We start from the raw sequence: 23,121 nt of genomic DNA on the forward strand, positions 1-23,121 counted from the left end.
CTCCAGCTGCAGTGACACCCCTTGGAGCTCTTGGCTCTGAGGCTGCTTCTTCGAGTAGCGTTGGCCCGATAGGAAACGCTACACAGGGAGACTCCTGCTGCACAGGAATGCTGGATAGCATGAATGCTTGTTGGCTAGCACCTATTGGTGAAAGATGCCAAAATTTGTAAGGCATGATTTCACTAGCACTGGTAATGCTGGTCTGATCCACAGGCTATTCTGCTAGTCTGTCTGAAAGGCTCCTGCTCTTTGTCAAGTGCTCTTGCCAGGGATGGTCTTAATCTCCTAGCATTTAATGACAGTGATCTGTTACTCCTTGTAGCCTTAAAGCATCTTCTGGTTTTGCAGAGAGCTTGCGAAGAGAGCATTGTCTCTGACACACTGTGGATGATACCTTGATGCGTATAAATTACCTCCGGGGTGGTGATTTGAGGGGTGTGTATGTATGTTCGTATAAATGGAACATGACAGTTCAGCAGCACTTCTGAATTGGCTATAAACAACATGCAGTGCTTCATATTGTGCAGAAGGGAAACCAAACTGACGTGCATCTGGTAGAAGCTACTCAGCTCCTGGCTCACGTATGTACCGTGTATGACATTCATTAGTAGAGGCATTTTGCCTACACCTGCTTGGTTGTTTCTGATCTTCTGCAAGAGCAGCCAGCACCCAACCTTACTCCCCCGCACCGCTGAGCAAACAGTGGAGGTAGCAGTGTTTTCCTTCCAGCCTTTCATGGAGCACAGGCCCCCGTAAGCAACTGCTTATTGCTGGAGAAGGGAAGTGAAGGTTTGGCTTGGCCTGTGTGTAGAAAGCTACCCTGAAGGAGGAAATTCCTGTGGGGACTCTGACATCTGTTTGGTTAGACCCCTCCTATGCCACTCCACCTAGAGGTATGGAAAGCAAGTGTCGTTTCAAGTCAGGTCCTTCATATGAACTTGGATGATGCTGGATTTATAGGGAAACTTGTTTTGCAGTTCCTCAGGCCTTGGCTGCTCCTGAAACTCTCCTCAAAGGCGCTCTGTAATTCAGAGAGCAAAAGTTAATCCAGGCTCCGAGTACTCATGAACTGGGGCCGGATTAGCAGCTTGTGTAGGTGAGGTCTTTCCTGAAGGACAGTGACGCTCATGCCTCTCCTTCCAAACCAGTTCCTTGTCTGTCAGGCAGAACAGGACAGAAACATGAAGGGTCTTTGCTCACTGAATGGTGAGAGATTCATAAGAATTAATCTTTTTTAATGGTTGATATTTAAACCAGATTGGTAGTGATCACAGATTGGTGCACTGTGCTCAGTCCAGTGGCTTTAGTATATGCCCTCACCCGATGGTAAGTATCCACACCTCCAAAAAAAATCATCAGAGCCAGCAGTAACAGTTTGCATGTGTACAGTCTCGTCAGGGATGACAAAAATTGAATGAGTGTAGAGACTGAATGACTTGTGCAGGTAGAGAGAATTGTTCCCTCAAACTGCAGCTGAAATGCTCATCAGTGGCTTCATTTGGCTTATTCTGAGCTGCCTGACCATGTGCTGCTGTTGTGAAGAAACAATATTTCAGCTCTGAGGTGGCATGGTGTGCACTGGCCCTGTGAGAAGGTTGGGAGGTTTCACCTCCCCGTCAACCCCAGGCAATGGTAAAGTTACCATATGGCTGTGTTTTCCTTTGGAGCAGTTTTGATAGTCCTGTGGGAATAGTCTGGAAGACGAGCAGGCTCTGGGTGACCCCAGAGACTGGTGATGCTGTCATCTTCCCACTCCATGAGGCTTGTCCATGGGCCTATTGGTGGCGTGAGGGATGTCAGGCAGGTGTGTATCTATGGGTGTGCTGCCTTGTTGGATAGGGGAGGATACGTGCAGTTCATTCAAGGAAGGAACCTTGTAGCAGGGTGTTCCTCCAGCCATTCTCCGAGCTTGGCTGCCTTCTGGGACCTCCCATGTTAGGTACGTGGCTCAGCAGAAGCACTGGGAGAGTGCTGCCGATACGATGAGGATGAAACATGGGAGAAATATTTCAGTCCAAATGTATGGTAGAAAAGCCTGTGATGAAAAGGCTGAAGAGTCAGTCCTGCAAGTCTGGGAAGCCAAAGCCATGGAAAGCGCATGTGATTGCAGTCTAGCATAAAAGACTATAGGATGATTTTTGAGACCCATAATTTAAAGGATAATTGACATTTTCCAAAGCAATAGATGTTGCACGATGGCTGGATATGCAGAACCTCTACCAAAGGCTATCGATCCACAATGGTTACTGATGCCACAGTGGTTGCTGATGCCACACTTGGAGGCACCCTTGGAGGGAGCTCTGTAGCTTCACAGTGTTAGCTGTCAAGATGACTCCTAAGCATTCAGTAACATTTCAAAACTGATATTAAAGGCTCTGGAAAATGTGTCTGTCTAATGAAAAATTGTGGAAAAGAATTGGATTACTTTTTCTTTTATTTACCCATTTTAATAGAGGGTCTCTCCATTGTCCCCAGAACTCTTGCATTTGCTATTCAGCTTTTATTTCCTTAGCTTGCACTTGAATCACACATTTGCAAGGAGAGGAAACAGGCACATTCAAAAGGAGAAAATAAGAGTAGTTTTCATTTTTTTGAAATGAATCAATTGCCTTATCCAAAGCCCATTGAATTCCATGTGAGTTATTCCCCTGACTTCAATGGGCTTTGGTTCTGGCTTTTAGCTCCCATGAAAGGTCCTGAACTGTCTGTCCTGGGGTGACAGGGAGGCTTGGATAGACAATTACCAGAGCTCTTCTCAGCCCTTGGCACAGCCAGGTTGCTAAGGAGACTTGGCCTCTGGATAGGACCCGGAGTTCACCCCTTCCGGGGTTATTGTCTCCTCTCCCTGCCAGCGCACTCCAGTAGCGGCAGTGGCAATTTTTCAGTCACAGTACGCTCCACTTCAGCCTCTGGCAGAAGCAAGTCCTGTCCTACATCTTCCTTCAGCTGGCACACTCGACAAGCAGCCTCTCTTCCCTCTGTGTTTCCATCCCTGTACCCCTCTGCCCTAGGACTGGGGTGGTGGGATCTGGCCTTCTGTTTGCTGTTGACTGTGAAATTGTCTTTTGGCCCCTATCACTGTCCTCCAACCCCTGGCATCTTCATCTCATGCGTCTGCATCGTGACGTTCCTGTCTCACACCTCTTTGATTTCCCTCTGTGTTGGCTGCAGTTGGTCAGCAAAACAATTGGGGAAGATGAAACCAAACATCAAAGATGAGGATCTTCTGTAGGAACTACCTGTCTTGGGGCTTTACAGCTGGCTCTTTAAACATTTTCAGGACCTCCTTGGGAAGTGTGTGGGCTCTGCTAGTCACTTCAAAGGTAGCTCTTCCATCCACTTCTCCTTCCACCATTGGTGGCAGGATGAGCTCCTTCCCACCCATCTCCACGTGTCCTGCAGGGCTGGGAGATTCCTGTGCAGCTCTCTCCATTGTGACCGTTTCTAAGAAACTTGGGATTTTCCAGCTTTCTTGGATTCTTTGTAACTTCCTCTCCTGGAGGAAGGTATTCTAAAGTTTTGACGTTAACAGGCTAAACGGCAGTTTCTTCTGAGTCACTGAGCAGTTCTCTTTGTCAGTCGTCTTTTCTGATAGCAAGTCTGTTTGCCTATAGATAAGCAAGCAGAATTGCTGGAGCAATTCTGAGCAGAAATGCTCAAGTCCTGGATACTTTTATGGTGGTGTAAAATTTAGTTAGATATTTGTAGCCTTGGATATGATATTCCTCCCATGAACAATCAGTTTCACTCTGCCTTTTGTAGATAATTGACTCCTCAAATGGAGCTGTCCTTTTTTTGTAGTCAAACTGCAAACTGGAGAAAGCAAACTGGTGTCTACTTGTTAAGGTGGAATCCAGAAACAAGCATGCTTTCTGTCTAAAAGTCTTATAAAGTTACTCTTTGGGAAGAATGCTAACAAAAATGAAATATAATGTGTTGAGATGTGTACATAATTATTAGTTTGGTTCACTTTCAGGTCAATATACAGAAGATATACTTCATTTTTAAACATCCATAACATTTCAGTTGAACCAGAAAAGACTGTTTAAGCGAGCAGGGCATATCTATGAAAAATCTTGTAATCTGTTTGTAGTTCACTAAGTAACTAATATTTATGGTAGTAAAATTATTATCTACTACTTTTTATGGTCTTTGTGATGTAGTGTTCAGTATGCTTGAAAACAGCTAATCTATGGGGCGATTTTCCATGTTACGGCATATGCTGTTGACTTGTTTTTGAAATGCATTGTGTTAGCAGTGAAAGTAGAACACTAAATTTTGAGTGGTCAGATAGCAAAGATTTATTTCTTGAGGTTCGGATTCAATTCAATAGCAATGAGTGAAGGAGAATATTGAGATCAATAGAGTGATAGAGTTGCAAGCTTGGTTGTCAACTTGTTTCATATCAAAAAATTGTTTGAGTGAAATAACTAGAGATGTATGTAGTTACTGTAGTTTAATGATGATCTAATTATGATCATTGTATTATTTAAGGCAAGTGATAAAATCAGTGTTACCAGCTTTTAAGATATTTTTAGGCAACTTTAGCTCTTTGGTTAGTGTTTAATAAAAAGGAAAACACTGCTTCCATCTAATATTAGTGTAGCCGGTTGTTTGAGTGGTGATAGCTGCTTACAAATGTAAGGGTTGTATTTTACATGTGAAATAGTGATGTGAGATTTATGAATATGGTTTGTGACAGTACGTATACTTAAACAGAGTCCTTAAATGTGTATGGTTTGCTGAGAAATAGCGAAGACAGGATAACATTCTGAAATGACTCGCCAAGAAATGGTTCTGTACAGAATTATCGCTGGTCATTCGTAATTAGTGGAAGTTTGCCCATATTTTATTATTTTCCCTGATGCTGATGGCCTTTCTTGTGGTCCTTGGACTTCAGGTTTGTCATGAAACCCCACTGAGTTTGCATCATGATGTTACGTTCTTTTGTCCTTGCTTGTGTGCACACAGGAATACTCCCTTCTGCTGAAGCGGGGGAGTTGAGCGAACAATAATCAACGCTCTACATGTTGGAGGGTAACTAAAGTTTGTTTTTTAACTTTTCTTTTTTTAATTTCTTACCCTCAGAAGAAATTTCACAAACGTTTTACCTGTATGTGCACCCACTCTCTTTAGACTTTAAGGAATTTGGGACAAGAATGCAAGAACTTTCCTTTTACTTCTTTGCTTGACCTTTTCTTTTTTGGTAGAGGAAACGTTTGACAGTCATCAATAAAAGATTAAATCATTGATGGCTATCGGGATAAACTAAACACATTTTGTGTGTTGATGCTGGCATAGTAGGAACTTTTCCAAGATGTTTCGGGCCTCATTCTCTGGTTTGTTTAAGGGCAGCAAGTAAGGTCACAAAGGAAATCAAACCCTGATGTGGAGAAATGAAACATGAGGCCTACTGACTTCTAAAAAACATTTTAAATAACATTCTCTAAGGTTTCATTTTATACTGAAGGCAGCTGTAATAAGTTTTGGAAGATGGTGTAAGGTTTCTATTAAAGAGAGATTTTGCTTGCTGTTTTTGTACCCAAATGAAGGAGCAAGGGAGGTGAAATTAGAGCTTATTTAGCATAAGGTGAGAAACTTTTAAAAGTTTTCTCCAGAACTGTAAAATAGTAATTTATATGTTCTACTGTAATTTACAAATTAAAAAAAAAAAAGTTTAAACCGTTCCTAGATCTTTTGAAAATGACATACATAGCCATGGAATAATTTAATAAATGCAATACAAATGCACTTTTGCCACAAGTAAAATAAGACTGCTGCTTTGTAGTATGCTGCCAGCGTAGCCTCAGTGAATAAATTCCCAGTAGATGTTTGCCGCATGCCAAATATATTGGACTGTATGAAAGATCCCATTGTTCCACGGGCATCATTATTTGCTATTACACTCGCAATGTTTGCTTGTGAAACAGTTTATTGGAAACTAGTATGTTTAAGGAGTGCTTGATTTGAAATTCAGTTGATTTGGCTCTTAACGTCAAAGCTTTCCCAGTGTACAGCCTCTAAAAATAAATATTTAGATTCACTCTCTTTTTTTTCCCGGTCTTCGAAAGAATTCCTGGAGCAGGAGGAAAGAAAAGCTCAGGCAGTGATGAGCAGTGGGCTCTTCACTTTAGATTCACAGGTTGAATGCGTACAGAGGTCATTATTAACTTTATATTCTTATAGAAGGAAAGGGCAGAGTTAAGTTTTCATGAAGTTCCCACTTAGATGACGGAAAGCCACAGCTCCCTGAAGGTTTTTTTGGGGGGGCTGGTGCTGTTGTCCATACTGCTCACTGAATAATAAAAAGGTTCGGTAATTAGTGCTGCCATTTTGAGGGCTTTCCCTTATGTGATGGCCAAGTGAAAAGTCCTTATGCTTTGCCTACTTGCCTCGTCCAGCAAAAAAAGGCTGCTGGTGGCCCCAGAGAGTTGGGAGCTGGGCTGGTGCCCTGCTTACCACCCAGGAGATCTGAGCAGCTTTCAGGCTTGGTGAGGGCGGTGGAAAGTTGCCTCACCATCGTAGCTGAGGGCAAGGCTCCCATCCCTGCTTTGCTCAAAGACACTTTGCTCAAAGCTGCACTAGGGACACCGGCTGCAGTGGCTCTCTGGACACCCAGATGATAAAGGCTACACTCAGCATGTTCAGCGATGCAGGCTGAATGAGGAACATGTATGAAATACTTAGGCAAGTCAATAGATGAAAAGCTGCGTTAGCTCACATTAAATATACAGTGGTTTTCTAGACAACTAGGTATTTCCTTGTGTCCTGCTCAGGATAACAAAAAATTGGAATTTCTGCTGCTGTATCTGGGTGTAGGGAGCATCTGTTGTTGTTGTATGGATCGGTGCTCTGAAAAGGTGAGCTACCTGGTATGTGTCCTCCATGGTGCCTTTCAGTGCTGAGGCTTCTGCTAGTTTTGAGAAATTCCTTTTTATTTCAATACCTTGTTGATTCATTTAAAAAAAAAATAAAATTAATCTTTCTTTCTAATTTGTGGATGTTTAGTCAGTTAGTATGTTTCAAAGCTCAGAGGTACTTATTACAGTAACTCTTGAAAAAGAAAAGAAGGCATTTTACTTATTTCTTGCTTGATTGGACTATGAAAAATGCGTAAAGCTTTTAGGCAAGGTTTTTCCCCTCCCCCCAGATAGCTATTCTTTATATTACAAGTGTAGTGCTCAAGTCATCTCCTTTGAACTGGAGTTTTTGTTATACGTTTTGGCTGCAGTGTTATTTCGGAGGAGTCAGCCAACAGGCTTACAGGGCTTTTTGGCTCGAGTTCACTTGCAGTTTTCTTGGCAGCTCTGCTTATTTATGCATCTTTATTTCTCTCTCTTTCTCTCCCTTGCTCCCTCTCACTCGCCCTCCCCATCCGAGCAGAGCGATCACCGCACAGGCCTATCCTCCAAGCTGGCCTTCCTGCAAATGCCTCTGCAGTAGTCGGAGGTGACGTCGAGTTTGTCTGCAAAGTCTACAGTGATGCTCAACCTCACATTCAGTGGATAAAGCATGTAGAGAAGAATGGCAGTAAATACGGACCAGATGGACTGCCGTATCTCCAGGTTTTAAAGGTGAGGCATTGCAGATGCTAGCGGTGGTGACAACTTCTTTAAAGCATTGTATTTAGTTGATGTGAATCCAAGAATTCTGAGATCTGAACCTCTTTTGAAAGTGGAAGTGTTTGTTAGAAACAAAATAAGTTAAATAAACGTTTGGTAGTCTAAATGCTAATTATGCAGCTTATAGACGCATTTTTTTAAACTTCCTTGAAGTCCTATATCTCTAAACATTTCAGGCATGACTTATTCAGAAAAAAAAATAATGAAAACCCTCTTAAGGATCTTTATTGACATTTATATATTGTTAGAGTGCATCCATAACATACTGGGAGTATGTGCTCTATTTCTTTCATGTTCCCTCAGCCTATTTATTTCAAAGACTGTTTAGTTACGTGACACCTGCTGCCAAAAGTTTGTTGGAGGGTTGGGTTTTCTGCATGCTGAGCCTTCAAAGATGTCTGTTTTTCCCCAGTGTGATGTGGCATATCAGTGGCACCGGGTTGTTCTGCACTGTGGAGTTTTCTGAGCTGGTTGGCGATGCTTTGGATTTAAAATAAACAAACAAACAAAAAAACAAAGCAGAAAACAAGCAAAACCCAAACCCTCAACGTTTTGACCCTGATGCTTGCATGAAGTGGAAGGCGTATTCATATGATGTGTTGGTGGTGGGACCATAGACAGATTTGTGTCCTTTTTGGGCAGCAGTTACATTGTTCTCCTGTGTTATTGGTCTATTCTAGCATTCGGGGATAAATAGTTCCAATGCTGAAGTGCTGACACTGTACAATGTGACAGAGGCGGACGCTGGAGAATATATTTGTAAGGTCTCCAATTATATAGGGGAGGCCAACCAGTCTGCCTGGCTCTCTGTTCTGCCGAGTATACAAGGTAACAATGTTTTTTAAAGAAAGCTGGATGTAGAAGCTGGAAAAAATGGTGATTTGGGAAACTGCAGGCAGCTTGTAGGATAACTCCTTGGCCTTGTGGTATATTTGTAATCCTCCTTTGGTGATGCAACTGGTATTAAACCAGCAGCCATGGAAAAATTCCCACAATATTCTGTGCGTACCACAAGCAGTGGTTTCTGATGTTGATCTTTATTCTGTCTTGTATCTGCTCTCTCTGTGTGTACACGTCTATGTTTAGTTTTGTTCTTAATTCTGCATACTTCTGTAATTCACGTACAGGGTACTTGTTGGAAATGTAATTACAGTCTAATTGGTGTATTTATGTATTTTACACACATTCGTGCGTATGTGTGTGCATATATATACGAAACATTCACGTAAGTAGCCACTGAAGCATATGCCAGGTCAATTGAGTCACTTATGGCCTCCTACATCACCTGCAGTGCTGCAGGGCTGGGAGCGTTTCCCAGTTGTATTCGCCCATTATTGCCTGGGTTATAATCCATCACGAACAATAAAGATTGGCAATGATGTGTCTACGACTCACAACTAAATTTGCTTGAAAATGATTTAGTAAAAAATTGCTTATTCCCTCATCACGTACTTCAAAGTGATGTTTTTCAGTGGAACAGAGACAAAACCCAACAGTATCTCTTTTTAAAATAATTTCCCTAAGTCTCCATAACAGAGGCATTGGCACTGATGCCCTGTTGCGCACATCCTGGGATAGTTGGAAAGTCCCAGGTCTAAAAGCCTCTGGATTTTGGATTCAATCTATTTGTAAAAGTTTGGATAAACACTGATACACCGACTGGTTTGCTCTGTAATGACCAGTCATGCCAGAGATCTAGCAAGTCCAGAAGAAGGGCAGAAAAATGCTCTATTTTTTTCCCCTCTTTCTCTCTCTAAGATTTAGAAAAATATGTATTTCTCCTCCCTCGTTCTTGCACCACTGGGATCCAGTTTCTCTCCACATCTGAGAGCCACAACTGATCCTCTCTGAACATGAGCATAGATATCTGCCTACCAGCGTGACTCTGTCCACTGTGGTCCTAAGCAAACCATCAGATATTACCAGATTTCAGATTGAACTCTGAGATCTGGCAACACTGCAAAATGTACAGTATTTTAGTGCAGTGGATGATGCAAGTACCCCAGATTGCTGGAGACCTTTGTTAAGTGGTGTCCTTTGGAGCAGAATTTATCTTCTTTCATCCTTTCAGAATATATTTTTATTCCTCTGAAACAGGCAACTACACGTGAAGGATACCACGTTCTGTCCTATTGTGTTTTCTCTCTGTTTTTCTTTCAACTCTTTGTTGAAAAAGAAGGAAAAAAAAAAATCTTTGTGGGTTAATTTTTCCATGTCATTTGATTGCATGCATGTCTAGGTGGTGAGTGTAGGTCTGGTGAAGGGTGTTGATGACTTTCTGAGGTGAGCTGGGACCTGTTGGTAAACGCCTTTTGGATGAGGGACTGTGGATGGGGAAGGAGCTTTGCATCTCTCCACCTCTGCCTTTCCAAAGCGCAAAGCCCTGTGGCTTCATCTCCCTATCCACAAGAATTCTCTCAATGTCTAGCTTTTTCTCTTGCTTCCCTCTTTTTTTTTTCTAGGCTGCCGGTGTTAACACCACGGACAAAGAAATTGAGGTTCTCTATATACGGAATGTAACTTTTGAGGATGCTGGGGAGTATACATGCTTGGCGGGTAATTCTATTGGGATATCCTTTCACACTGCATGGTTGACAGTTCTGCCAGGTATACACTGCTCTCTTTCAGTGGTTTTTCCTCTTTTTTCCCCTTGTTGATTGCTGCAGAATTAGCACAGCTTCTGTCTCAGAAAATGACTTCAGGTTTCCTCAACGTTTTTACAATGATTTTATATAAAATATTTATTTAAACACACTTGTCTCAAGTCAATGGTTTGTCTTGTGACATTCTAATTTGCAACTCCAAAAAAAAAAAAAGTAAAATGCTATTGCACTTAAATTATTTTTTTACATCTGTTAAATGTTCATCAAAAACAATAGGAAGCTGTGCTTCCTTCTCACTTAAGTGTGGTAACTGAAAATCACCACATCAATCATTGTAAACTTCAAGAGGAGGAAATTCAGAGTTTCTTAAGAAGCTTTGGGACTGATTTGGCCATAATCATGTACTGATTCATCAAAGTACCTAAGCTACTCAATATGCTGAAATTCACTTTTACCTATCATCCAAATTTTAAATGAAATTCTAATTTTAATGCCGATGGATTATGTACAGAAGCAGTGCCTTCCATATCTTGGGAATCAGCTCCATGCATCTTTAAACATTGCATGCACTAAGAAAACAAGTAGTCATTTGCTTTTACTGCAAAGCATGTCTTGCTGTTCTGGGGTTGATGATGTTTCTGTCCTTAAAAGAAACAAACATCAATGTGCTTTATTGCCTGAAAATTGTTATCAGCTGTTAGAAGATGTAACCATAGTTGGTTTTGACACTAGTCAAATGTTCTTGTTTATAACTGTTGGCAGCTGCCTTACGAGTTCCTTTGAAAAAATGTGAACCACCTGAGGTTTGCTGGGTCATCTTGTGCTTGCCATTTATTAATTGTTAATCCTGAGTAAGAAGTACAAAACCTGCATGTGCATATTGCCGAGATTCAGTGTACATGAGTGAAACTTTCTGCAGATAATTTCTTAACCCTTTTTAAAATATACTGAATGAGGCAACGTTACTACATTTCACTCGTACGTGAACACCAAGCCTGCGTGGTCTGTCACCAAGCAGGCAGGCAGTACCAGTGTAAAGCTTGCTTTGCTAGCAGTGTTTGCATTTTGCAAGTGCTTGAACAGCATATTTTAACCAACTTTCTTGAATGGAATATTTTATAAGCCTCCAACAAAGCACAAGAAAATTTCAGCTTGAACGCGTATTGCTTGTGGAGTGACTGCTGATTGCTGTGGAATGCTGTTGATCTGGGGGGTAAATCCCAGATAAGGGATTAGGGGACTGTTTGCACATATATCTGTCTCAAAGATGATTTCAAAATGGTTTCAGTCACAGTAACAGCTAGGTAGAACCACTCCCACTAAAACCTAATCTCATAGCCTAGCAATCGCTGTTGAAGTTCCTTAAAACACGCAGCCTTAGCGTGGCTGACAAAGGAGCACTCACTAAGACATGCTGTTAGCAATTCAGCGAAATTTAGAAACAAGGCGAGGGACCAGCCTGCCTTCCTTCTGTATTATAAGCTCCCAGAGAGAATTTTGGATAAACAAGCAATGCAGACTCAAGCCCCAACTTATATTTGCGAGTTGAGACATTCTTCTTTCAGGCTAGCAAATTCGACATTATATCTTTAAACATGCCTTTATGTGGTTAAAAATAATTACAGTGCTTTTGAAGTTTGACTTGAGCAACAAAATGAACCTGAACCTAGTTTGAATACTTCCAGTTCCTTCTTTTCCCCTGAAATTAGATTTGATCATTCAATATTTTGATGTGTGTTTGTCTACCTGAGCAGGCAGACACACGTACGTGTCTATATGTGCCTACTTACATACACAAGCACACACGATGGCAAAATGAGAAGTTAAACCAGTGAGAGACAGAGGCATTGTTCCCAGATTGCAAAATAGCCTAAATATCCACAGTATTCTGAGTGTCACAAAGTCACGGAAAGAACTGCTGATATTACCATGTCATGTTGTTCCAAGCACTGTGCTGAACTATACATACTGTACTATGTGCTAACTCTGTGGCATGATTGTTCCCTCCCGAAAACCTGCGAATCCAGCTCCTGAAAAAGAGAAAGAATATCCGACATCTCCAGACTACCTGGAAATAGCAATTTACTGCATAGGGGTCTTCCTGATCGCCTGCATGGTGCTGACGGTCATCCTGTGCCGCATGAAGAACACCACCAAGAAGCCCGACTTCAGCAGCCAGCCGGCTGTCCACAAGCTGACAAAGCGAATCCCTCTGCGCAGACAGGTAACAGAAAGTAGATAAAGAGTTTGAAGAACTTTTACCAAAGCATGAAGCCAGCACCTCCTTCTGATGAGAGCTTTGTTTGGAAGGGGTATAAATAAGCATTAAACCAAACCGCATTTAGGGATGGGTTTAGGCTGGCACCTAGGAGGCTGGCATGGGAAGAAAGCACATCCCAATGCAGCGTTATGTGTTTCAAGGCAAGGAAATCAGGGATGTCAGAGCAGAAATGTGAAAAGAAAGGAATATGTTCTGTATTAGCAGTCTATAGATGGAAAAAAAATCTATTTGAAGTATTTTGGGGCCTGATCCCACAGCTTATTGAAGTCAATGGAAAATTTTTTTACTGACTTAAATGGACTTTGGAACAGAATCCTATTTAATTGTGTATTTATAATGTTTCTAAGGTGACTATTATTGTAGTAACTAGGTACGAGATACTGAGAGGTATTTTTCCGGGAAAAAATTTTAAGAACTGAGGGGAGGGAATTTCATAGCTCAGCATCCAGAATCCACCTCAAAATAGAAAGACTGTAATAAAATAAAAATAGGGGCAATACTAAATCAGATCTCAGGCAGTTGGTTAAGATGCTGATGTTGTTGAGTGAGGAACAAAAGCGTATGCCAGATGTAAGATGCACACAACAGGATTGCACGAAGTAGATTTTGCAATCACTTGTCACTGGCAGCAAGCGTTTCTGGAGAGGGCAGCGCCACAAACAACAAACCAGTTGAACAAGTAACAGGCTTTTGGCATTGTCACAGGCCATCGCTTGCCAAAACAGCCCTGATTCCCACATACTATCGTCTCCTAAAGACTTCTTTTAGATTGTTTTGATTGTCTTGCAGTGAGTCTTCAGAATAGACAGCTAGACCCACACCCAGACCGCCAGCGCTGCAGGGCTGAGGGCAGCCTGCAGCTGAGGCTTTGGTTCACCTCGCTATTAACAGCAGGGACCTTTTGTGGGGCTTGGATCTGGTCAGGGCAGTGTGGATCGGAGGGTTTGGTTCATCTGCAACATTAATGAGTGGGACAGAATTCCTGCAGATGGTTCTTGTAGCCTGTCCAGCACGTTATCGCTGTCACAGTGATACCGTACCTTAAAAACAGTTCTCCAGTAGAGGTGGGTGTTTGAAACTTTGGATGTGCTTAGAGTTAGGGTGGAGTTTGGTATTGGGATTTCAAACGGTGTTATTGTTTTCTGAATCTACTTGGTTAGAAATACAGCAGAGAAATCCCTCCTGTAATGCATCAGCTGTCATCCTCTAAGGGGTGGTGTCTCTCAAAGTCTTGAGGTGGGGGACAGGAGCTTTGTCCGATCTGAAAAATATTTGGTTTGAGGTTTTTTTGAGCAAAAATTTTAATTCCTATCTTGTTTGACTTGCTTTGCCACTTAAAAAAAAAAAATGTTGTAATTTTTCTCATTTGCTTGAAAGTCACTGGGGAAGAGAGGTACTTTTGCCTATGAGTACGTTCCAAAGAGTGAGAAGTCCCCAGCTCAACTGACACATCTCCATGGCTAAAATTCAGTGTAGTTTTCCGGACAAAGGTGGCTTTTCAAATGTTGTATACTTAACTAGAGAGAGAAAGATAAATATTAGCTGCTTAGATAAAAGACACTTATTAGACTTCTGCCTGAAAATAAAAGCATCATTATAACCCGGAGATAAGTTGATGGCTTAAAAAACGCCCAGGGTTTGGTGTGAGCTCAGTTGTGTCCCTTGAAAATGGTTCCTTGAGGGGAAAGTGTTATTTCAGTGCGTGTGACTCCAGTGCCAACCGCTGCCCACAGTTTTGCTGTTTATCATTAAATGATGCAATATGGAACTTCTCCAAAGCTATTGTTTTCACAGAGGAAAACATCTCTGTCTTATAACATGCTCGTCAGGTCAGTTTTTATCCGTTAACTTTGTTTTTCTCAAACTTCTTAGCAGGAAAAAAAAAGGCATTTTGCTTTTAAAGTGGGACTATTTGTTTGAAAAACAAAGTTTTTGAAAGTGAGAATCCTATTTCAACCCACGAGCAAAAATTCCATCATTCTCAATTCTCCTGAGTATACTTTCATTTACAGGACTTTCTCATTCAAGGGCTCTCTGCTGTCATATTTTCACAGAGGAAAACAGCTACTATAAATATTAAGAAGAAATCTATATTTCTGTTTCTATGATTTCACTGGTCATCTCACTGATTGTACTGGATTACAAAGGCAGCATGAAACTAGCAGTCCCTGGAAACTTGCTCATCAACCATGAAGATTTCTTAGATTTTCAGTTATCAGTCTTGCCAGTCTATAAGGCTGTGGCAGTTGTTTGGTTTCTGCATCTTTTAAAGCTGGTTTTCAGTTTCAGAACCATTGTCACAAATCAAAAATGAAAATAAAAATAATTCAGGAGGTGTTTTACTTAATCGATGTGTTCTTCTGGGTAGTTCAGATTGTTTTGTTGTACCACCGGGCTTGCTTTTTTGTTTGAGTTTATTTGTATTTCAGATAACTGTATTTACAGCCTTGCAGGGCTTTGTCACTGACCCTATATTTAGAGGCACGGGTGCAGAGGGCTCTCCTTTGGCTGCGTGCTGTGCTGTGCAGGGGAAGAGCAGAAGAAGTGGCCAATCTGTCGGGAGGATAAGTGCGAGTGAGCAGGGGAAGTGCTTGTGACAGGTAGATGGTGTGAGCGCGGCAGAGAGCCGGGGCCGGTGGATATGATTTGTTGGGATTCCAGGGAAATGAGGCCATGTATTGGGGAATTTGTGATATTGTTTTGGAAGCTCTCCGCTTCGAGGTCAAGTTCCCTAAGGATCTGGATATGAAAATAATACCGGTTCAAGAGGAGGCATTTGCATGGCCATGATGCCATCTCGTCTAAGTGGGATAAGAGTCTTGCTGAGTAACATATGGTTTGATTTGCAGGCCTGGATTCTCGTACACTGACTATTTAGTCTGAGCTACTACAGGATTTTACCATTCCCCACATGCAGGCATTTTTTCCTGCCAAAATGCGGTTCTCTCCGCATTCATAGGAAGGGTCATGATGAAGTCAGGAATTATCAGTTCCCTCCCCCTGCAGTCCTAAGCCTCACTCGGATCTGGTACTTGGTTTTCGAAATAGAAACCGCTTACAGGGAAATCGAGCAAGCAGTTACAGAGAGCTGCAGTGCTCCGTTGGGATTAGCCACGCTCTGCATGGGAGCACCAGCTCGCGAGGAGGTGGGAAGAAGGATTTGCAGGAGTGAGCATTGTGAGCTGGTTTGCAGCATGGGCTTTAGGTGACAGGTTCTTCCAACTGAAGGGTAAAGAGTAGTCGTCGATAGGATGTGCGTTTATTTTGTGGAACTTTGGACCACTCAGCTATGTGTGTGTGTCTGTCTTAGAAGGGAGGAATGATTTCTTTTGCTTAGTATTTTAAATACATTCACATTAATTTACATGTAATGTGGTTGTTCATAAACATGCAGTGAACATGTTTGCGATGAGAAAAGACTGGTTGGTCTGAAGTAAGACTGAGGTTCACCAACCAAAATAGCTGTATTCAAAAGGATGATGGCAGCTGGAGCCTGAGAAAAAGAAGAGTAATCTGGAACAAGTAAAGAACCGTAGTATTACATGTAGTGTTGAGCTGTAAAAGTATCGTTCGTTTCGAGGAATAGCCTCTGAAATACAAAGATTAATAGATAACTTGTAGTAGGAGGTGTTGCAAGGAATTTACTGCAATACATACTTTAGTTTCTTGCTTTATCCTTGGGTTTCTCTATATAGAAACTGTTGACTTGCCTAGTTGTACTCTTTGTTATATTGCTGTTATGTAAGTCCTTTGAAAAGAAATCTTTTCATGAAAGGATTGTGCATGTGCAAGTGTTTTTAAGTGCAAGTACTTGCATCATGAATCCTTACATTCCATCTAGTGAATTTACCTTATATTTTCCTAGATTGTGTCGCTGAGATGGGTCATTTCTATCAACAGCTAATTGCATTGCTTATCAATTATATTTATATACATATATGCATATGACTTCATATTAACTTTTATAGCAGAGCCTTCAAAAGGCTGACAATTATAGGAAATCACTGCATGGCTGCTAAAATCTCACAGCATGAGTGCCAGAACTGACAGATCTAAGCTTCAGGATATGGTATAAATCATCAGGGGAGGAAAACACCCTTCATAATCAATTACAGACAATTACACACTGCTCTGCAGCTGATTTTGCCACATGGCATTTAAAGATTCATTTAAGTTTTAAATGCTCCACTGCTTAGAAATGCTTGCAAAGTATTATCTCAAAGCTGATTAAATACAGCATGTTGGCTGAAGAACAAATATACAGTTAAAATGGGGATATAACAATGCGTTTGTACATGAGGTTCGGAGACAGAGGGCCTTTCTCCTTCCAAAGCCCAAGAATGGTGTTGAGGATCTGTCTGAAGCTGATATTCTTCTTGGTTCTGACCTCCTAGAAGTGAAAAGGAAGCACACAAGAAACATTTTATGGTGGAGAACTACCTTTTTGTTGGGGGTAACATATAGCACAGCAGTCCGTTCAGTATTCTGCTTGTGTCGAGCTGACTTATGCCTTTCTTGCTTTAATCAAGCTCCCAAAACGTCTCCTCAGTGTAGCGTCATCGCTTAAAACAGGCATTACCAATGCAGTGAGTAGAGCATGAAGATGGCTCATTCACCCGTATCAAGGTGAACCCTTGCTTCTCTGTCCCAGCTCTGCTTTGTTCCTTTGTCACGTCCCAACGTAGCAGCATGTTTTGGTGGGCTGGGGAATTGCCCAAGAAGGTTGTGCATTTTGCCCAAATTTCTACCTGCTGCTTTATGGCACCTTGTAGACCCAAAGGTGGCCCTGGGCCTGTATATTGGCCTTGTATAATTACAAGCTTGCTCCAAAATCTCAGTATGACCTTTGTTACCCCTGAGTCCTATGTGCCTTGAATTGTTGCATTGAAACCAGAAAAAAGCACTCACATACTTGAAACCAAGGAGAAGGAGGTTCCTCGCAGGACCATCACTGCTTTTTGAACCTGCGTGGTAAGGGCCTGGAGGGTGGTGCTGCAGGTAGAAAGGGGAAAAGTTGCAGGCTGGAAAAAGGCTTTCTACACACTACTCCTTGTGTGTACACATGCAGATTAAAGTTGACCACGTCTACTGACCTTCGAATATGTAGGGCTTTCCTCATTGTTTTATAGTGCACTCTAAAGCAATGAAAGGAGATGCTTAAAGGATGAGTTCAAAGGTTAATTCTTTACTATTGCATAAAAGGGAAAAGGCCATTTGAAAACAGAGAATCTCCTCCAACTGAAGTCCAGCCTGGGTTGGCTTAGTCTTCTCTGGAGCAGACTTTTATAGCCCTTCAGCTCCTGTAACCACTTGCACTGCTCCAGTTAGTCAATCAGAAGAATATTCCCTGGGAGTGCAGTCCATTTTAATTCTCCCAGACACTGAGTAGTTCCTCTGGATTTCTCATCATTCCTCTACAAGTTAATGCACTTTGGTTAGCTGCAGCCTCTCCAGCCAATTGTCCATTTATTGTGTGAAGTAAACACGTTCAATTGTGTTGAAAGGGAAACTGGCAAAATCTTTCATTTATTTTACTATAGCATTATTATTATTTAACTTCCGTGTTTGAAATGCATCACTGGAGTATTTCGGTTTATTGCATGTTTACATTTACCAGTTTTTACTACTCTAAGGTTGCTGAGTTGTGAGTGTAAGAGCTAGTGGAAAGATGGAGCTTTTGCAGAGATCTGAACAATGTCTAATAAAAATAGTGTTCTTGAAGAAAAAGACCCCAGAACATTTTGGTCCATTTCTGATGCCCAAGGGGTATCATCTAAATTTTGCAGTTTCACTTCCATGCCTTCATATTGTCCCACAAAAACAATGTCTATGATGACAAAGGAAGACAAGAACGTGAACGTGATGTCTAAAATATAAATATTGAATAAAAAATCTTGGTAGAATGGCTGGAGAACAGTGGGTGGATTTTGGAAATATGGAGGAAGTGGTTGTAGAGAATTAGCAGCATCTTTGCTGTGAGAAAGATGAAAAAATTGAAATCAGAAATAGGAGAAAACTGGACTTCAGGGAGAGAGGAGTTGTCACAATGTGGAGATTTGTACATTTCTTGGTGCTGGGCTGGTTCATTTCATTCAGCATCATTTTTATCATGAAAATGAGGGGAAAAAATAAGTAAAAATGTGACTGTGGGCCTGGTTCTCCTGCTGACTTGCCGTACAGCTCTGAGCAAGCAACTCAGCATCAGCAGGTGTGTTCCTCCGTGGGCTGGGCACAGCAGTGCCCCTCTCTAAGGGCTCCGTTCAGCATTCATTTACTGGTTTATTTATGGCTACGTAGTCTGCATTAATAGCTGTTTTCTGTTTGTATCCCAAGTGGTCACTGTATTTATTACACTAGAGGAATGTGCCAGGTACTTATATTTGCAGAAAGCAAACACTAATGCTAACGACAGTGCGATGGGCGAGGGGGAAGGCGGTCCAGCTCTCGTGTTTGAATGGAAGCTTTATTTGTGCGGTTGTACTTGCTTGTTCCTAGACGTACATCTCGATGCAAGCAGAAGGTGGAGTTTCTGGTGTCAAGGAAAGTCTGTCAGTCAGCTGCAGAACTGGTTACCAAAGTTAATCTTTTGAAAGCAGTCCTTAACACTTTGTTCCTTATGAAACCCCTTTCTAGTCTTAATCTGTGGCCTAAGAAAAATGTGCCAAGAACCCAAACCTGTTTTTTGGGATGGGCTTGAAGTTGTCTACCCGGTAAAAGACGTCTAAGCCGAAAGTTTGTCAAAACCTTGATGAGAAATTTGAGAGCCATAACCTCGTCTTGTCAAAATGCGTTGTGCAAGAGCACGATGTGGTTGCAAAAGCCTTTCAGCCCCATGCTAAGAAGCTCGAGTAACTCGGTGGCTTGTAATTGTTAGTTGGACGTGAGTGCAACTTCATGCTCCCTTAAATTACCAGGTGTCACAGAGACAAGAGGATTTTGTGTTCGTATCACTGTATATCACTGACTTGCACTTTAATGCTATTAGGATCTGTTTGCCAATAACAGCCTTTATTATCTAGCTCTAAGACCTCTGAAACAAAATTGTGACCCGGTGACACTTTACATAAGCAAACTTGGTGTGAAGGTTGACTCCAGATGACAAGGAGAAAGGTCAAGAGGGGTGGTTATACCGATGCTCTAGGCTTCCAGCTTGGGAAGGGTCCTGACGACGCTGGACGAGAAGTATCTTCTGCCACCTGATGTGAGGATGGGTACCAGCGACTGCATTGCGACGTGACTTTTGTCCCACCACGGCCACCAGTTACGGCCTTGGCATGGCCTCTGAAGAGAGGAGGAGGATTTACTCTTACAATAGGGGACATGGTGGCAATACAAGCATTTTTGGTATGCATTTTTGCAGACAGCAGGCTGTTTGCAGGTTTAAGAGAAGAACCTTATGGACGACGCACCATTTTCACCAACAGAATTTTGTTACGTGGACGGAATAGCTCTGCTTTCAAAGCAGCTATCATTATTTCTTTATTACCTATTTTATTATCCTTTGATGCTCTAAGGAAAATGTATTTCTGTTAAGGACAATGACAAATTGTACTCAAAGTGAATTACATTTTGAAGTGTTGGACATGAAATGTTTTTTTATGAGCTCTTTTCTGCCTCACTTGCAGAATCTTTGCTTAAGAATGGAGTTCATTGAAAACTGAAGTACCCCTAACTGTTGCGATGGCTTTTTGATGCTTTCAATGTTAAATGTTTAGAAACCACGTGAAGGAATATCCTACATTTTCTTCACAGTAACATGTGACCTTGGTCACTGGCACTGGTGGAAAAAATGGAAGGAGCCTTTGCAAAAATGCCATTTTTTAGTTAAAAAAATGAAAATTTTACTTTAATAGCAACACCTAAAAATACTAAATTTTGTACTGATTTGGAAAAAGAAATGATGACAAGGGAAGCTAGAAATGAGTAGAAGAGAGCTTACTGGTAACCTCTGCTCACAGTAGAAGCTGCCCATTGAGAGTGGTGCTGTAAATACTCACTTGATTAAAAATAAAAATAAGATAAATTGTAAGAAGCATACATTTAAATTCCATTCTGAGTGAATGTATTTTAAAATTTCATTCAATGGTTTTCAGCCTATGGGACAGACTGACAGTCAGGGCAGCAATTGCAGTCAGTTTTGTGCTTACAGGGAAGCGTAAATGTAGTAGAACAGTTCACTACAAACAAGACAGGAGGTTCAGTCCCTAATACCACTGTTCTTAGCTGGCTCAGTTTTCATGTACTGCTGTTTTTCAGCTTTTGGTCCAAGATTACATCTCTGCCTCTTTTTGTTTTTTGTATCTTGCATTGCAACAACAGGTGTCAGCCGACTCAAGCTCCTCCATGAACTCCAACACGCCTCTGGTGAGGATAACTACTCGCCTCTCCTCTACTGCTGATGCCCCAATGCTGGCAGGAGTCTCAGAGTATGAATTGCCAGAAGACCCGAAATGGGAGTTTCCGAGAGATAAGTATGTAGCCTGCTTCCCTTAGTGCTACCTACGTGCATCTATACAACATGACGCAGTATGAGAGGGAGCTTCTTTCCCAATGTCTCTCAGGGTTTCTTTAGCTGAAAGAGAATCTCAGTTACCTGAACCTTCTCTGAAGATCAAGATCCAATTCAATTATCTGAATTATTATTTTTTTACATGGAAGTAGAATTTCCTCTGCCTGTTGCTCTGATTTATTTTCTGATTTCTTAAAGGCTTTTAGATACTTTGCTGAAATCTAACTCTTCATTTAGGAGTGAATCTGAAATTTTATTTAAAAATATATACGATCTAGGCTGGGAGAGATATCAGTGTACAACCATAGTTAAAGGGCAGATTTGCCCAAGCATTACCTCTGTGCATTAAACCATGTTTTTTAGTTTGGTATAATGTTTATAAAATATGTAATACAGTGTCAAGTAGGAGATAGAGAAAGTCTAGAATATGGAATTAGACAACCTTTTCTTTCACTTAGACCTTATGGAAAGGATTTTCTGTTGCTTTAGTATTAACCTGTATTAATGGTGATCATTTTTGATTTAGTGGGGAATTTTGCATATTATGTAATTGTGTGTACGATTTCTGTGGTTTAAAAGTATTAGGTTGCAAGCAGAATGTACTGAATTTTGATACATTTAAATTAACAGGGCTAAATAATTCTTTGAAGTCTGTTGAATAACATACAAAATGAGCTGCTGAATAATCAGAGCTATGATCATATTGCTTAATATAAAGTTGGCCTGTAAAATAGATAATAGTAATACAGGTAGAGCCAGGATTATATCTGAAATCTGATACTAATTTTAAGAAGTCTTTAGGTGGATTTGAGAAACTAACACCTTTTATCATGAACAGTTTTCTTTGAAAGCTCAGCACTGTAACTTTTGGATAGCAGAGCCATAATTTTGAACCTCCTGACAACTGTTCTGGAAATTATTTTAATTATGTAGCTGAAAATTAGTGCAAAATGCAGTAATTGCCACCTGCAGGATTCTAGTCAACAGTGGGGGCCTGTATACATACTTCTGTCAGCCCATACCCTTGGGGGATACACTAAATGCGGAAAATTTTAGAGTGCTAAACATTAAAAACCGACATTCAGCACAAATGTAGGTGGAGCAGATTTCCAATGAAAGGAGGCTATTTAGAGGCAGTTTATTAGGTTGGGGGGCAAGAGGCACACAATGAGGGGTTTGTTACTTCAGTCCTAGCAGGGCAATAGCACATAAATTAACCAGTTTCCAATGCAAATGTTTGTTCTCTGCCAAGATCCTAAATTCAATTTCAGTTCTGGATAAAGTGCAGGATGACCTCAGCATAGCATATGCTGCCCTTCAGTCTTTGCACCTTTTTAAACCAGCGTTTGCTTTAGAAACCAATCCAAAACAGATTGAGGAGTTCTCACCACGGCTGAGACCGTGCTTGACAAAGCATCTGTGGGCTGCCCTGGGGAGGAAGCGCCCTTTGCTTCTCTATCTCTTGCCCGAGCAGATAAGCAAGGAGGGTTTGCAAACCACTTAGCCCCAGTCTAACAGCCTTCTGCTGATGGTACGACAACACCCTGGGATTCATGGGCGAGGACAGAAGTCCATGCTTTTGGCAACCAGCCCCTACCTACGTCGTATCTGTGAATCCTGCTTTTGACCATGGGAAGCCACGACCATAAGAACTTGGATACGAAAATGCTTGTCCAAATCTGTCCCCAGCACTGGATAATGTTAACTGGATCAAGTTCACTCAGCATTCTCTGTGACATCTGCTTCAGCACTGCTTCTGGAGTTAAACAATATTCTTTGCGGCAAAAGGAGACAGAATCTGGCCTGTGAGCATTGTGCTGGAACAAAAAATATCTTGCCTAGAGGCTCTGAAATTTTTGTTGTATTTTATCTTTTTATCCTCCTCAAGTTGGGATTGAAGTCTCTGTCTGTTATAGCTGAGCTTTGCAACCAGGGATGTGCTCCACAAAGTGGAGTGGCGTAGGCAGCTGGCCCAGTTAGTGACTGCTCCTCTTAAAAGGGTCCTTACATCGACACAGGATGATAACGGGGCTTCACTTTCCCCCGTCTGCTTCCCGCTCGGAGCAGAGCCCGGGTGCTGCAGGGAGGAGGTGTCTTCTGCTACCC

At 41.6% G+C, this 23,121-nt stretch overlaps 1 protein-coding gene across 13 annotated transcripts in view; it reads left to right on the forward strand.

Moving 5' to 3' along the window:
• FGFR2 (fibroblast growth factor receptor 2) overlaps positions 1–23,121 on the forward strand; it is a 96,838-nt gene that overhangs the window by 58,440 nt on the left and 15,277 nt on the right. For 6 of the 13 annotated variants that reach the window (XM_067000468.1, XM_067000472.1, XM_067000474.1 and 3 more), the window contains 4 exons: positions 7,384–7,574; positions 8,303–8,450; positions 12,253–12,455; positions 20,826–20,977. In XM_067000468.1, coding sequence (XP_066856569.1) covers positions 7,384–7,574; positions 8,303–8,450; positions 12,253–12,455; positions 20,826–20,977 — 694 coding nt within the window. Of the gene's footprint in view, positions 1–7,383; positions 7,575–8,302; positions 8,451–10,084; positions 10,230–12,252; positions 12,456–20,825; positions 20,978–23,121 lie in introns of all 13 variants that reach the window. The other 7 variants (XM_067000473.1, XM_067000475.1, XM_067000469.1 and 4 more) reach the window with 3 other exon arrangements.

This window comes from Anser cygnoides, chromosome 7, assembly GCF_040182565.1.
Source record: "Anser cygnoides isolate HZ-2024a breed goose chromosome 7, Taihu_goose_T2T_genome, whole genome shotgun sequence".
Classification (NCBI taxonomy): Eukaryota; Metazoa; Chordata; class Aves; order Anseriformes; family Anatidae; genus Anser; species Anser cygnoides.